This window comes from Centroberyx gerrardi, chromosome 12, assembly GCF_048128805.1.
Source record: "Centroberyx gerrardi isolate f3 chromosome 12, fCenGer3.hap1.cur.20231027, whole genome shotgun sequence".
Lineage (NCBI taxonomy): Eukaryota > Metazoa > Chordata > Actinopteri > Beryciformes > Berycidae > Centroberyx > Centroberyx gerrardi.
In genome coordinates, this window is record NC_136008.1 from 12,922,988 (window position 1) to 12,939,741 (window position 16,754).

General features: G+C 42.8%; 2 protein-coding genes across 2 annotated transcripts in view; both read right to left on the minus strand.

Moving 5' to 3' along the window:
• myh14 (myosin, heavy chain 14, non-muscle) overlaps positions 1-2,431 on the minus strand; it is a 32,631-nt gene extending 30,200 nt beyond the window's left edge. The window contains exon 1 of the mRNA XM_078286995.1: positions 2,308-2,431. The gene's annotated coding sequence lies outside the window, so the exon portion shown is untranslated. The remainder of the gene's footprint in view (positions 1-2,307) is intronic.
• Positions 2,432-6,821: 4,390 nt separating this feature from the next.
• On the minus strand, positions 6,822-9,960 carry kcnj14 (potassium inwardly rectifying channel subfamily J member 14). The gene is made up of 3 exons (XM_071912797.2): positions 8,905-9,960; positions 7,320-7,637; positions 6,822-7,115 (listed from the first exon to the last, which is right to left on the minus strand). Exons 1-3 carry the CDS (start codon positions 9,958-9,960, stop codon positions 6,822-6,824), a joined length of 1,668 nt encoding a protein of 555 aa, XP_071768898.2.
• Positions 9,961-16,754: the final 6,794 nt, after the last annotated feature.

Sequence of the window (16,754 nt, forward strand, 5' to 3'; positions counted from 1 at the left end):
ATCTTACAATACTGTTAATGGTATGAAAGCAAATTAGTTATTAGCTATCTTAAGACCTTTTTTTTTATTATTATTTTTTAGGCATTTTTCTGCTTTATTGACAGAGATAGTGTGAGGGAGAGACAGGAAGGTATGGGAGAGAGAGAGGGGAGGACATGCAGCAAATGGCCGCGGGCTGGACTCGAACCCGGGTCGCTGCGGGAAGGACTGAGCCTTATATATATATATATATATATATATATATATATATATATATATATATATCGGTGAGCCACCAGGGCGCCCTATCTTAAGATCTTTTGTTATAAGATTAATAAGAAGCTAAGGAAGCTAAGGAAGGATAGGATCATCAGAATATGTGAAATTTTAAGTCCTGAATTTCAAGTGGGAAACTATTTTGGAATTAAATCCTCCTCATTGTAACCTTGATAAGATGATATTGCATGTCGATGCTTGAGAGATGTTGATTGATTAAATCACGGATTGCCTGAATGATGAGCTAGCTGATAAAGTATCGATATTAAAATCAATATGTCATTGATCATTATGGTAATCACAGCTGGGCTTTACAGAGGCACAACAAGACAAAAGGCCTCCTTATGGAAACACTGCAGGATTATACGGGTGAACGACATGGTTTGAGTCCCAGCGAGAGTCAACCCCAGACAGGCAGGTATTGTGCCGCCCTGCCTGCTGTGTGTAAACTATTAGGCGTCTCCATGCCTCGGCAGGTATGTCATCTGGCCTGATTCCTGCTGTGCCTCAGTCTGTCTGTCCATGACAGGCCCGGTCCCCAACACTGCTGTCACCATACCTGTAACTATAGTTTTACTAAGGGTGTAGAAGAGTCACCCTAACAAAAGAGTAGCCACCACCCAGCTAGTCACACATCTGGAAAATGTATGATACATCAATGGCATAAAGCACCTATCATCTCTTCTCCAATATGAATTACAAATCCAACATGAATCTAATAGGAGAAACAACATGATTACACAACAGTGAATCAAAAATACCCAAAGAGGAGAGAATTACAATATGCAGGGAGATGTTTTAAGGTATCTATCTATCACAGTTTAATAGTTACAGTCATGGGCCATTTGTTATAACCAACACTCCTATGAGCATGTGACATGAAGGCCTATTCATTTCCTCACAATACAATCCTATTCCTAAATCAGCATTAACAAAGGTTACACAAGTCTTTGTTTGTGGGGGCTTGGCATACTGACAGACTGAGTTTTGCACTGAGAATGCCTTAGATGCTGTATGATGTTGAACCACATCAATGTGAATGGTTCCTCTCAACAAAGTCTTAACACAGACACATCCACAGATCTTGCAGGTTGCTGCATTACAGCCTGGCTGACCAGCAGACCCGTCCAGCAGCAGCTAGAGGTGCCAAAACCTGCTAGACTGCTCTCTTCCATAGCAACACCCTGGACACCAGCAGCACAGACAATACCTCCAGAGTTTGAACGGAGGTCATTCACTGCGGGGGGTCGTGTCGTGTGTGTGGGTGTGTGTGTGAGTGTGTGTGTGTGTGTAAATGTGTGGGTTCCCTGCGCGTGACCGTGCGCGTGTTAAGGGGTGGGGGAGCTGGAGACGCCTTTTCTTTAGTCTTTGATGCAAACTGCAACGAGCCAGTGGTGAGATTGTGGCAACTGCGCACGAATCAGGCAGTGGAGAGAGGTGACATTATGCCCACGACCATAATTACAGTGCGTCTGCAATAGCTGCGGCATGACTCCTATAAATCACCTGCATTAGGCTGTAGCTCTGGCACAAACCCTGACAAACGCAACCACACCTTGAACATGAGGGATAAATGATCACATTAACAGCAGCCCAGGGCCCCAAACATTAATTGAGTCAATAAACCGCATGCAGATGGCAGCCCCAAAACCTAGCCCCTTTAACTGGGGATAATAGCCAGATTATTATTATTATTAGACCGATTATTATTATTATTACTAGCATCATCAATTGCACAAAGGTCACAGTATACATAGGAATTATATGGGGCGAGCCCTTTATAATATGGCCATCAGCCAGACAGTGTTTTTCCCTTGCCAGACTTCTACAGCCAGGTCATCTCGATGTAAGCCTCTGATCGAGGGCGGACATGGAGATCAAACCAGTACGCCTCTTGTACCCCCACAGTTTCATTTTTAGGCGTTATGCCACCCGCATTTAGACTAACCTAGCGAGGTTAGCCTACCCCACTGAAATATGATACGTCGCCGTTCAGGATATTACACTGGCTATTTACGAGTGGATTAGAGAATAGGTAATTAAATCTCTCACCTTCAGAATCCTCTCTGAAACGGGAATAAGGCTAGGGTGCGAGGAAAAACGGAATGGGGCTGTATCTTGGTTTTTCCTGCCTGATAGGTGTGTACCGCATATGCGGCTTTTATCATTGCACCGCTCTCCCAGTGAAGCCGCACACACTTCTTCAGTGAGAATAAAATAGACAGAGGAGTGAGGGCAAGGCGAAGGCTTCGGCCCAGACGAAGCGCTTCCGGCTAATGGGCCAATCAGGTGAGAGGAGACGGTTTTTAGTCACGCCTCAGAGAAAAAGAAGTCCAATTAAAATCTACAACCGGGCCGTAGACCCGCCTTATGAATACGACGAAAACACTCCGCCTTCTAGCTGGCATGAAAAGGGAACGGCGACCAATGAGCTTTGCGGTAGCACAAAAATCCCCGGCCGTAACCAATGGCAGCAGACGTAAGGCGGGACTGGATGTAATCGACGTGTCAAAAGGCCAATTGTAGCAGTGCAGCAGGTGCCCATGCAACACGCTCGCGCTACGGTAGAGAGATTTGCGCGCTCTTTGTTGACGTCTGTCGCGGCAAGCATCCGCTAGACACAGATCTGAGATCGGTTTTGTATGACTCCCCCCGCTGAAAACAACCGGCGGTGTGGCTGGGATGATCTGACTCCAGGCGCGTGCGTACCGTACAGGCCGTACGACTGCACAGAAAACCCCGAGCGACCAGCAAGAGGCAGCCGCCCCAGATTCTCTAATAGATCTGTCTCCAGGCCGCCTAAAGGATCCTGGGGCTGATGTCGGGCTAAAAGTGAAACAGTAGGTGCGAAAGGTGAGTTAGGTTTTGCTCATTGACCCGTCCGTCCCTAACGAAAAATCACTATGGAATTTCTAGAATATCCCTATAGGGACTTTAAGTGTGTCTGCGGTACCCAATAGTGGGTTTATAATGACCTCATCACTTTGTGGTAAAGTTTATTAGTATCTCCTATGTCCCTGCTTATCATTTTGCTAAGATAGCCCATTTTGTAGACTATAGCATTCCTCTAAATTTATTACAGGATTAGGTATACTATAGTTCTTTTTTCGTAAGGTGTGTTACTCTTCTGGTGATAAGCAATCAGGCTCAATGATGTGTGACTGATGTGTGAAAGGATGTCTGAGGTCCTCTAGGGTCCAGTGATGGGGACTAGTTTCACTACATGCAATTAAACTAGTAGTTTAGCTACATTTTGCAGTATCTTGGTGGTATAGTTTAACTAAATTTAAATTTGGATAGTGTTTTATTAGGTTTACTACTTTTTTGAAGCATAGTTAACTACTGAAACTACCAACTATTTTTGGCTATGAAAGGAAACTGCATTCTTTCTTTGACAAACCCAGATTGGGTTATTTGGTTTGTGTTTCAGTCCAGACTCTAATTCCTGGCAGGCAGCTGTTGGAGTGAGGGCATTATAAACACAGTTAACTTTCAATGCAATTTTTTTGTTAACATCCTAATCAGTGTCATTTTTACAGTCATATGATTTTGTATCATATGACATTGAAGACACTATTTCTCACAAAGTAGTTTGAACTATCTTTTCTAAGTAACGTTAGTTAACAAAAGCATATTTCTCTTGAGGGGTTTGTCCAACTTCCAAGATGAAGTAGTGGCTTGTAAAACTACAGTATACTTTCAAAGTAAATTCTCTCAACACTAGAGATGCAGACAAAGTTGGTGCACAACAGTAATAAATTACACTTAGTGAGATCATCTAAATTACATTTTTAAAATGGTCAGTAGTCTTGTGACATCCATGCCACAAGGAGAATAAATAAAAGAACCACCAATAATGTCAATCCCTGTTTTATTTGCTCTTCAGCTCCATTCAGTTTCACTTGGAAGCGTTCTGTGCCACAAGCAGCTCTGAAATTACATTTCAGTTACAACAGAGAAGGGGTTTTACATTATCTGTAGAAAAAATGACAGACGAAAGGAAGCTACAGTTTTTACTGGTTTCATCTTATTACAGTTTACTGATTTGTGCAGTATACATTTAAAAACACCTATGACCTGAAAAAATTGAGGACATATAGTGTGCGTCGTGAAACCTAAGCAACCAGGGGAATAATCAAATAATCCATCTGCCTATTTCTTTGTGGGGTGTTTAAAAAGCACTATCACAGCGGTTAAAGTGATGGTGCTCTAAGTTCAAGTTACATTCCATGGAAGTGGAGGCAGGGAGGGAGAAATGACCAACCGTGTGGCCTATAAATAGAACATGGTGGTCATACAGGAGAGGTGTAAGGGAAGACACAAACATAGAATGTCATCAACACAAATTATAACAGATAAAACCTTATCAATACCACAAAACCCCCTGAGGTTACCATGGAATATCTTCTCATAAACTCAAGTGAAACAGTAGCAACATTGCTGCGCTGTTGCAGAGCGTAATCAGTGATATTTGTCTCCAAGAGTCATATATTGCTTCAGTGCAAAGAACAGGAACGAGTTCCCAGGTTGTGCGGCAGGCGGGCTGATTATTGGTCAACACTTTTTACCAAGTTGCACTCCTGACATTGAGTTAACAGTCACTGCCATTCCCAACTCTTTAGTAACCAAAACACTTGTACAAATATTCAGGTAGCAGAATTCACTGTAAATGAGTACAGAACCTAAAACAAAATGAAAGTAAAACAAACAGAAATGTACAAGATGCAATGTAATATAACCAAAAATCACAACTATTGCATAGCCTACAGTATAATACCGCTAAACCATCTTTATGGTATCAGTGCATCTTAATATAGAGGCAACCCAATCATTGAGCAGATTCACAGTAACTACTTTGCATGGACACTTTTGTCTAATTAGTGCAATGCGTTGTAAATGTTAAGGTGTAGAATTACATCATTCAAAATAAAGCCACACAATACAAAATAAGGTTTAAGTATACCTTAAACATAAATCAGACTACACTGCTGCAGATGAAGGGCTAGTTACAAAAACTCCAGTTTGTTTTGAAGGCACCACCCGTTATACTGTTCTCACATTTTGTGAGAGAAACCAACTGAAGCACAGCATTAAAACTGAGAGAGTAGGTCAACACATAGTTTTATGACCAGAGATAAATAATTCTGTAGAGAGCTGAATGTTGCAGAGTTTCCAGTTCATTCCTCTGCCACTTGTGCAGACTTCAGACACCTCTTTATTCTCAGAGCTGTAGAAATAGTGAGCAGACTATCATCAACACGTCTCCCACTCTTACAGTTCAGCTGATGTTTGAGGTGACTGCAGGCCTTCGGTGCATTTACATTGCTCATGAAAGCAACCTCTTTCCCTTTGGATTCAGTAGCAACCTCAAATGGTCAGCCAAGTGCCAAGACACTTTCAAGATTATCATAACAAAGCTCAATAGCTAACTACTAAAATCCAAAAGTGACATAGCAACACAATACATTTTAGTTGATTTCACAATACAGAACATGCATAAAAAGATATTAGTGTAATAAAGAATATCTGATCTGGACATAAGTAACCATAGCTTACATCCTCAGCACAGTTCTCATATCACTGCTGTGATTTGAAAATGACTAACTATAAATGCTTCCCGTGCCCACATGGCACTCAACTGAACACAAAGTGTTAGATTAAATAAAGCAAATGTTATGGTCAGTAAGTATCTTTTGCATTACACATAGAAAAACAGCAACATACAGTACATTATGTGTAAAAGAAACAGCTTAAAACCGCTGCTCGTTTTCAGCTGTTTCTCCACATTGATTTTGTTATGCATTGGCTCTAACAAGCAGCCTATTACTCAGTGGAAGACTCAACAGCCCCCAGGCTCAAACTATCACAAATTGTGCGCTATCCTTACTTACCATAAGAGATAAAAACATTCAAATGACAAATCAAAATTAAAGAGAACAGAGTGGAACACATTCCTCGGCTGTACCTCAGTAAGTACTTTACCATCAATTACATACAGAAGTCACCTCCAATGGATTTCAACAACAAGTGCAGTTTAAGGTTAGAGCCATGGCGGGGCGCTGTTGTATATCCTGCTAGGCAGGCGTGAGCGCCAGATGAGCCTGCTGTGGTAGTGATGGGCCGGTTCTGAGACTCGGCAGACAAGTTTTTAATGATTCTGAAAGATTGCCAGGTCCAATAAGCCAACTAGGTCAGTGTAGTAACCCGTCCCCCCATTAGACTGACCCCAAACATCCCAATGTTGCTGTCTCTCTGTTTCTCTCTCTATCCGTCTCCTGTCTAGTTCTATGTGTCTAGCTTCTATTCTGTGCTCCAGTACCAATCTAGACCTTTCACTGACTAAATCACCTAAACTTTCTCTCTCTTTGCCAACTTTTTAAAAGAAAATTCTAATGGACATCCTGACCTACTCCTATTCAGGGGCTTTCTTCTCTGTCTATTACCATTGCGAACAATGTCGCTCTCTATCTCTATTCCTGACAGCTTTGTTCATGGCCTTTTCTACCTTCTACGCCTGTTTCTCCAAGTCTGCCCATGTCTACCTGTCTAACCCTCTCTTTGTACCCTTACTTCCTGTGGACTCCTGGGTCCATTTCCCGTCTCCTCTCCCTTGAGGCCCCCTCTCCCACAAGGTCAGTTGTGGGGATGTTCTGACCCGACAGCCGTCGGGTCAGGGGGGAGAGGCTGTTGGGGTCACGGCCTGGGTCGTCGTCAGGGGAGACGAGCTGCAGAGCCACTTCGTTCTCATAGCAGAATGACGAGCGTGAGCCTTGAATGTACTTATTCTCGACCAACTCTTTAGCGCTGCATGACGGTGTGCTGGGGATCTCGTATGTCCGATGGAATAACGAGTAGTCCACCTGGGAAACGGGAAGAAGGAAAGAATAAGAGGAAGATCGCTTACTTCACAAGACACATCCTATTTGTGCAGTAAAATCATTTAGCAAATATGCCCCTCCATATTATAGTGAAATAACAGTAGATACCACGTCACTGCAGACACAGCGATAAGGGGCTAAGGATCCATATCTCCCCTGTAAATCTCTCTATCCTCCTTCTCTGACCTGGTAGCAGTCTTTCTTCTCAAAGAGCACTGGTTCGAAGCGGTGTCCCCAGAGGATCTCGGAGGCCAGGTAGGAGCTACGGCACTGTGTGGTCATGGCTGTGGCCTCTACCATGCCTTCTAGGATGACCACCACCTCCAGCTCAGAGTCGCCCTCCAGCATCTTGCGGTCCATCTCGAAGAAGGGCGACTCATCATCGATCTCGTGGACAATTGTCACCGGTGAGACCAAGAAGATGCGGTCGGTGCCAGTGTCAAAACCCACATTGATGTCCATGTTGTCCAGCGGGAGGAACTCTCCCTCCGGTGTCACCCTTGGCTGAGAGCAGGTTGGGAATAGAGAGAATGAAAGACAGGTTGCTATTAAGTACATCAAATGTTCCACATTACATATTGTGATGTTAAACAATTGATTTTCACATGTAGGAAAATTATTATTAAATGGAAACTGCAAACGATTTCCAATATAAAACAGAAACAATAGCCAAAGGCAGGTAGGAGATGATCAGAAGTTCTACAATGGACCATGAAAATTAAACAATACTGAAAACTGAAATTGAGATTATAAAAAAATCTGTGCCAGGATATATGAAAAAGGAGGGTGTTCTTCTAGTGGTTTATCAAAATTCAGATTCACTTGTCCTCACTCAAATGTCCCCAAAAATTCTTAAGTCCACAGGGGAAAAACATTTAAAAAAAAAGTTAATTTCTTACCCCAACCTAAAAGCTTAATACTTAGTTATTAAATTTAGCTGAATTTGGCTCCACCAGTCTTCAGTAGTACTCCCCATGCTTAGGCTTATCATTCACCCAAACCTTTTTATGGAGCAATCTCCAGCCTCAGCACTGAGAAATGCATTTCTCTGATCCCCACAAACTTAATCCCATCTGCCCTGAACTTTGATATGGCCATGCTATTAAGAGAGATCTAAATGTCTGTTTTAACCTCAATGTTCCACAGATATTGACCCTGTGGACAACTGTGGCAGCACACACGCACACACACACGCACAAAACATGCACACATGAACACAAACAAGGAAACGTGAAATTACCCACATAAGGCGAGACAAATGGGGTAAAGAGGACTATACAGGGAACACAATCAGCCAAACCCACATAGATACGCACAAGAGAAAATGAGATGACGAAGGACAATGGTTCTCAGTTAAAGAATTGTGGGCAAGTTAATCCATGGTAAATCTTCCTAACCCCTGAGGGAGAATAAAACAAGCTCTCATTAACTACGGTCCACAGAATACAGGCCAGATGGTCTCAGCGCTCTCTCTCTACTGCAACCCTTTTTTCGCTACTGCTCTCTCTCTCGCACTAGCAGCCTATCTTTTTTCTCTCATCGCTACCTCTGTTTACATTCCCCTGTCTCCTTTTCACCCTCCCCAAACCACTTCCTGACTTTATCTCTCACTATTCATATGGTCAAACAGTGTGCACCTTGCATGTGCATGAGTTGTTGGTCACTATTCTCCTTTTCTCTAAAATGAAATTCTTGTCTCTTTCATCACCACTACACTGTCTGACTTCTTTCCTTCCTTCACCTAGTCCAACTCCCATCCCCAGCTTCTTACCTTCAGTAGTTGTGCTCGGACATGTGCTTCTACCAGGTGGCTCTTGCGTAGGTTTCCAACCCTCCACATCATACAGAGTTTCCCATCCCTCAGCGCCACCACAGCTGTGTCAGAGAACACCAGTGTCTCGTTGCGCTTCTTGGGCTTGGCAATCTTTGCCATGACCGCCCCGATGATGAAGGCGTCGATGATGCAGCCCACAATGCACTGCAAAACGACCGCCAGCACCGCCAGGGGGCACTCTTCGGTTACACTACGGAATCCGTAACCGATGGATGTCTGCGTCTCCAAGGAGAACAGAAAGGCCGCCATGAAACTGTTCACCTGAAGGAAACACGGCTCCTCAACCACTGCCTCTCTATCAGACTCTCCCCCAGCCCCGGACTCTCCTGTCCCTAGAGAGGCACTTGAACTGGGGGCAAGTCGAATGGAGAGGTCCCCATGCGCGGAGGCGATGAGCCAGAAGGCAAATCCAAAGAGCAGCCAGGAGAGAAGGAAGGAGAGGGTGAAGATGACCAGCATCCAGCGCCAGCGGATGTCCACACAGGTGGTGAAGAGGTCACTGAGGTACCGCTGGCCCCTCTCGCTCATGTTGACGAAGGTGACGTTGCAGCGTCCGTCCTTGCCCACAAAGCGCTGACGGGGCCGGCGGCTTGAGCGCCGGGTGGCTCGGCGGCTGGTAGTGGAGGGGGAAGATAGTGAATCCTGGTCCGACAAGCGGCCTTCCACTCTTCCTCCTACACTACGGCCAATCCCACTCCTTAGCCCTGAGCACATTCCTGCTCCTCTCACCCCGCCTTCTGCTCCTCCACCTCCCCCGACTGACTCTCCCACGGCACTCTGCCTCCGTGCATTGTTGGAGTTGCCCTGTAGAGGTAGAGCTTTGCCATTGCGGGCGTGGGCTGGGGAGGGGCTGGTGGGGCTTCCTGACCCCGCTGGGCTTCCCCCTGCCCTAGCCGTATCTGCAGCACTCTGTGCCAACCTCATAACCTCCTCCTCCTCCACCGGCCCATCCACCACAGCACTGAAGCGGCGCTTTACACGCGCCGCTCCCATTACGCACTATGTATTCTCCTCAGTCTTAAAAAAATGCACAATTATTCAGTATTCCTTGAGGTGCCTTGATTTGATATTACTGTAGAAATTGAACTTTTTCCGCCCTGGAATGAAATTTCAAGTTACACCCTTGATACAGAGAGGGAATCAAGTTATGTATGGTATTGATAAAAACAATCAGTCTTTCACTGTTTATGGTAAAAAAGCATCCTTCTTATGGGGAGATGCCGGCAAATCCATGATAGCCAATGGTAACTAGAGGAAAATTCCATCCAAGACCATTGGTCAGTCACTTGTGTCCTTTCACCCACTTGTGGTGAAGTTGTTTCCGAGTACAGTCTTTCTTTTCAGTGATAGATCCCTCAGCAAACAATAAAGGGGGATTTCTTGAAGTAGGTCCACAGATATATTCATTAATAACCAATGTCCTTAAAACATACTCACTGAAGTCAGCAAACTGTGTTGAGGAAGGATGTCACACAACAATGGTCCAGAGAGTCAAAATTTGTGACCCCAAGTTTGCAAGCATTGTAGGATTGACAAGGGGGAGTGGGGAAGCTGTGACCTCAACAGACACTAAAAGAGCATGCGGGATAGGTTCTCTTCGGTTTAAAACAATGGCAGGGAAACCCTAAGCAGGCTACATCATTTGAAAAGAAGCTAAGAGTTGACAATACAATGGAGTAGGAGTAAGGAGACAGTATAAGGATATACAACCCATTACAGAATACCTTGTAATAGCCTATATTTTAACAAGATGCAAATTAGGAATATAGTCAGACAGAAAACGGTTCAAGAACACATCCAAGGTAGGCTTCAGTCCAACAGTGGAAGATATAATTCAACTGTTTCTACCATGCAGTATAGAGCAAGCAAAAGAACATGCTGTTTCTTACGGTCAAAGCTCTTCATAGCTTCACAACCCCTTGGTATGGTCATGAGGAAACATAGACAGTACATTGGTTTCAATACATCACAGATATGTTGATGTTAGTTAATGGTATACTTTTTTTTTCTTGGACCAAACCATTGAATATAGGTCCCGATGTTTTAATGGGCAAAAATGTAGATAATGTAATGTGCAGACTCACTCAATGTCCCTGTCTCAGTTGACTTAAACCAGTCTTGTACCTGTTGCAGTGAAGTCTTCGTCAGAGAAATGTCACTTTTGCCTGACAAGAGGGCCCCAACTCAAACTCCCATGTTTTGTTTACTGTTGCCTGTTCCCTCAGGTCACTGCTTTTACAATTGGACATTCTGTTCCTAAGGGTCTGTATATCTGTTTGATGGCCATTGTCAATTTGGTGAAAACACGTTTCTTATACTGACTGTTGTGTGGATTATATAAACTTCAACTATGCTGCTGTTAGCAATCAACTGCAACAGTCAATCTCTGATGAAACTTAACTATGGATTACCTTTGTGAAACATACACATCCCTTCATACACAGCAGACTTATCCTTCATTACAGCTGCAGTTGAGAAATCTCCTATGCCTAACAGATCACAAGAGGAGGGGAGGAAAACAAGAGCAACAGGGAGTGAAACAGACAGAGAGAAAGAAATTACTTGGCTCTACCTCTGGCATTGCTTAGAGATCAATTTTGTGAATTTCACATGCATATTTTCGCTACAAAACCAAGACAAGTATAGTAAGAGATTTATGATTATGGAGGGAGCAGGAAAGTGCACCAGTCACCTGAGGACGTCCTCTATGCTTCTCTGTAGGTCAGAGGTCAAAGTTGAGAGATCATATCTAGTCCAGGAAGGAGAAGAGCTGAGAACTTAGTTGGTTGAAACAGTAACTGGCTTTGTGGGATCTAGTCTCTTACTCAGCATCCCTGTTTAAACCAGATTGCCCACTTCAAACAATGACAACAAAGCTACCTGAGAATCAGAAATCAGAGAAATTTCCCCTAAACAAGAGAGCAGATAATCATATGTTGGTGCAATATGCAAATAAGGACATGCAATAGAAACTGAAAAGGAAACCTTTAAGAAAAGGTAGTAATTTCCTAAAAAACATGCATGTGCATGCAAAATTCCTTGATATAAAGAAATATTTCTATCAAACTGAGAGGATAGGCAGTCAAAAAAAGCACAAGGCAAGGTCTAAGTGCAAATATATATGAGCGTGAAAATAGAAGGTATGTTTGCAGTGTTAGTATTTACCTTCCAAAATCATTTCCAGAGAACTCTACTATTGAATCCTCACATGTAGCCTATTAAGAGCCTGTGACACACAGCCCCTTAGGAAGAGTGGACAGAATCAAACCATGACCCCTACCCCAGCACTAAGGCAAATACAAAGAGGACAACAAAACAACAGACAATAGCTACTGTTAACGGTTAAAACAAGGGAACCCATGTCACTCGAGCAGTAACAGCAGGGTAGACAAAAAGAAAGTCTACAACAAGTGAAAATGAGGAAAGAGATCCCTCCTGAAGTGAGAAGTGACATAGGGGTTCATCTTCACTTGTGTGTTGCCCTCCCGCTTTGACGCATGTTCACAGGAAGCTTTGAGCTTTGTTGGGGAAGTGTCGCAGGAGAGGACAACATGGAATCTGTTGTTTTTTCCCGTTCTGTTTACTCAGCCAGTCAGTCATCTGTTTCCTATTCCTTCGGTTTAGGCCCGCCCTTTCTGGTAAATTGCCAAAAAAACAAATGAGAAGAAACAAACAAAAATAGAGAATGAAAAATAAAAGGCAAGTATAAGCAAAGATGCTGCAAAACGCTGTGCCAAAACAGATGCTCTGGTGATGTAATTATCTTGTTGACCGGCCAAAACAGTGGAACATGAAGGATCAGACAGTCATGAGAGACGATGATTTTCTTTATCTCTCCACATTATTGTATCTATCCACATTTCACATCAGCTCAGATCTTAACTATACAACAAATATTTAAATGAATGCTGACCAGAAACCTACAGTTTGTGTTGTATCTCTTTGGTTTCTCTCGTGCAGTCCTTGGATTATTTAAATCAGTCTTTGCAAAAATGGTGGAGGCTTTCCTATAGACAGTGTTGACTCGAAGAACCAAATTCTGTCATGAAAAAGGGCAAAGCTTCAACCAGATGTGCCAGTGCAATCATGGAACCTGTAAAGAGAAACAGAAGGAAAGAATACAGTCACTTTCCATCTCAATGTTTTGAAAATCATTTCTATACCCAAGATTGGTGATTGAGCTGCAAATCAGCATCTGAATGTATATACAACACTGTAATTCAGCTATGTGCATTCTGGTGGGCATACTATATTCACATGTTCACAGCTACATATTTATACAGTATGTTCACCACTACAAGGGCAAATGTGACATCCATGATCGGGACTTTACTGGGAAGACAAGTGAGGTCCCAAAATACGTAATGTAACATAATTATATAGGAGCCAAGGAAGAATAAACAATAATAAAATTCTCAATAAAAGTGAAGCACCCTCATCTTGGGCCATGAAAACAAAGTGGTACAGATTGAGCAGTAGGCTATGATAGATAGGCAGTAGTGGATTATGGGTGATGGACTGGAAGATATGCTGTGGATTTTCTTGGGTAAAGGTTGAGACTGGGATAGACTGGGTTCTGGGTCTGAGGTGACGAGAGGGTATGCCTTGCTGCAGTGATGGCGGTATGCTGTGGATTACAGCTGCGCTCGTGACTCCAGTAATCTCACTGGCGTTCTGCTAATCCTTTGAGGACTTTATATAAGAACCACTACCATTACGAAAAGTGTCAGGAATGTCTATAAACACACACAGGTAGTATATGATATGGTGTATACAGGATTTGGGATGATACAGTATAAAAGCAGTAGAGGTCTTTGGATCTAACAAAGAAACCATAATGATAATGTGCCTTAGTTCAGAAGAATGAGCTAGATGGGTCAATGGACAGCCCAGGTGTAAACACACATCTCTTACTCTGCTATATGGTATATATACTGTACATAGGTATTACAAGCTCCAAAACAAACAAACAAGGTAATTAACAAGGCAAAGTAAACATGTCATCCCCCACAAACAATACAGTCCCCTTGTTTTAACGTGCAACTGTAGCATCCCCCTTGGGCCAATCAGTGTAATTTTTAAAGTGCTGGAGTGCAGTGGTGAGATGCATCGTTACCCAAAGTTGCGTCAAAATCTGATCAGTGGTATCTGAGATATCATGCAACACGTAGAAGAACAAATTAATGATGTAGCATCCCCCTTGGGTCAATCAGTGTAACTTCTCACAAAAGGGATGATGCATCTTACAACAAAGTGGTGAGATGCATCATTCCTCCACATTTCATCAAAATCCAATCACTGTGTCTGAGATAGCACGTGTGTCACATGGTCAAACAAATGAATGGCAAAGCGCACCCCTTGGGCCAATCATTGTTTTTCTGAAAATGCTGAAATGCAATAGTGAAATGCATCATTCCCTCAAGTTTCATCAAAATCTGATCAGCAGTGTCAGAGATAGCGTGATGGACAGATGGACCCAACAACTCAACAAAGGCCTATTTCACTGTGGGGGACAATCATGCAAAAAACACTACACTAGTTATCAAGTTATGCGTCTATCCCTTTCTTTGTGAGGTAGGTAGTTAATTACAAAATACGACAACAATCTGCATGTCCATGGATGTACTGCATGATTTGCAGCACACAGGTGAGGGAGGATTGTCAGGGGAAGAGTTTCCATTAGAAGGAATAAGACCCAATGCCAATATGATGCTGCACACAAGCTTGTTCTGTTGTCAGATGTTGTATAATCATATGGGTATAAGTGCATGTGTGTGTCATTAGTTATAGCCAATAATGACTGAAGGGCCAGGCAGCCAACGCAGAGCGTTAGAAAAGCACATGCCCATTAATGCAGTCCATCATGCACAGACATTAAAGTATAATCTAAAGTATTTTATGTCTGTCTCAACATTAGGTTTGCATCCCCAGACTAAAAGAGACATTTCCTAATCATGTTTAAACATACAACCTACTTTGTGAACCAAAAATACCAGCAGTAACTCCTCAAAGAAAACCCTTTTTAGTACCGACAAATATTGTATCATATTGGTGCACAGTCACCAGTGGCTGCTATAACTGGAAATGAAATAGAAGAGTCTGTCTTGCTTGCTAAATTTTGATGTCACTTAGGATGATTTTCAGGGGATATGGTTACATCTCATCACCTCAGAACTGTGCAAGTGCTATAAACTAAAGGTCACAAGGGTGTAAAAGCCAATCTAGGATTTCATGGCGTATACTGTGACTACCAAACTGCTTAAATACAATATCTGCTGGTTAAGGAGTGCTTTTATTACACTGGTAAATGTAGTGAAATTGCATAATTTGTGACAATTATGGTCCCTGACCTTTTTGGAGGGATGTGATAGGTTTTCTGTAGCAAAAGTTCAGGAACAGGATAAAAAAAAGCCTTTGCAATAATTGTGGAAAATGGTTTGACTAGTTGATTTGACTCCATATTCACACATTTCTGAAGGGGCTCATAAGCTAGACAACTAGTCAGTAATCGAAGCAACTTCAGGCAGCACATCTTGATGACATCTCAGAATTAAGTCTTGATTCTCTGGCCTCTGATGTTTGGAGAAAGTTGAACATGTTCACAAATATTGTCTGAACTTTCTAATTCCACTGCAATATTGCACATTTTCGAGCTGATTTGTATTGGCCTTAAAGGATAAGGCTGGTGTTTTTTAATGCATTTCTTACCGTCAACAAATCCTATGAAAATAACAAAATCAACAATGAATTTGTTTTGCTAACAAGTCTCGTCCATGTAGCCGATGCTCAATAAAGCCATGTCTCAGCAGCCATAGTAATAAAACTAATAGTTTAATAGTTTAATAGTTTAATAGTTTAATAAAACTATTAAAAACACGTCAAAGAGCCATGCCGTTGCTCTGGGCAGCATATTTCATCATCGCGACAACTTAATAAGCCGGCTGTAAACACGTTTGCAATCTCAAGAAAGTAGTTCCGTAGCACCAAAAATAGTCCCCGAAATGAAGAATTTGTTCCCATTTGAATTTGATTTGGTAATAACTACAATAGCCTGACTTTTCGTGGTAACAGTTAGCGATTTTTAAAATTGAAACTATGTCTTTGTGAGCTGTATTTAAAGGTTTTCAGCTTACAATTAGAGCCAATGACTTCTGGGTTGAAGGCTAGAAAGGGAACGTGGGAAGTCTGAAAGTAACAGGAGTAGAGCAAACGCATTGTTGATTTTGTTATTTTCATAGGATTTGTTGATGGTAAGAAATGCACCAGTGTTATCCTTTAAAAGTCATCATGCCCCACAAAATGGTGGCAAAAGATTCTGCAAGGCTTGGGTTCAGGGAACCAGTGTTTGAGAAGGCAGTCCTGACCTTGGTGCTGGTACTGTAGTTCCTGCCAGTGGAACCAAAAAACAGGCTCTCAGGTCTGCTATCTCTGTGATTGGGCTGGAGTGGTGCTGGACAGCTGATGACAGTAGCAGGGTGAGGTGCTGAGGGAATATGTGTGTGTGTGTGTGTGTGTGTGTGTGTGTGTGAATGTGTGTGTGTGTACGCAATTTGAGTATGCATGTGTCTCTGTTTAGCCTGTAAACCTTATCGTTGTGAGGTGGCAAATGTTCCAAATGACCCCTCACATGAGAACATCCGTGCAAGGGTGTCTGGGAAAACTGCCTGTGTGAAGTTGTCGCGTCACACTCTCACAACACCCTGGGCCGTGTCAGATCCACAGCACTGCCTTATATGATAAAGGTTGGGAAGGGGATGGGGGCACTAAAGTTTGTGGGTGCTTTAATG

Bases quoted from the DNA above. Each gene is read 5' to 3' on its own strand.
- kcnj14 (XM_071912797.2), bottom strand. From the start codon at position 9,960: ATGGGAGCGGCGCGTGTAAAGCGCCGCTTCAGTGCTGTGGTGGATGGG. The intron at 7,638-8,904 runs GTAAGAAGCTGG...ACCTGCTCTCAG, and splicing joins TCCGAGCACAACTACTGAAG to CCAAGGGTGACACCGGAGGG. The intron at 7,116-7,319 runs GTCAGAGAAGGA...CCCGTTTCCCAG, and splicing joins AGAAGAAAGACTGCTACCAG to GTGGACTACTCGTTATTCCA.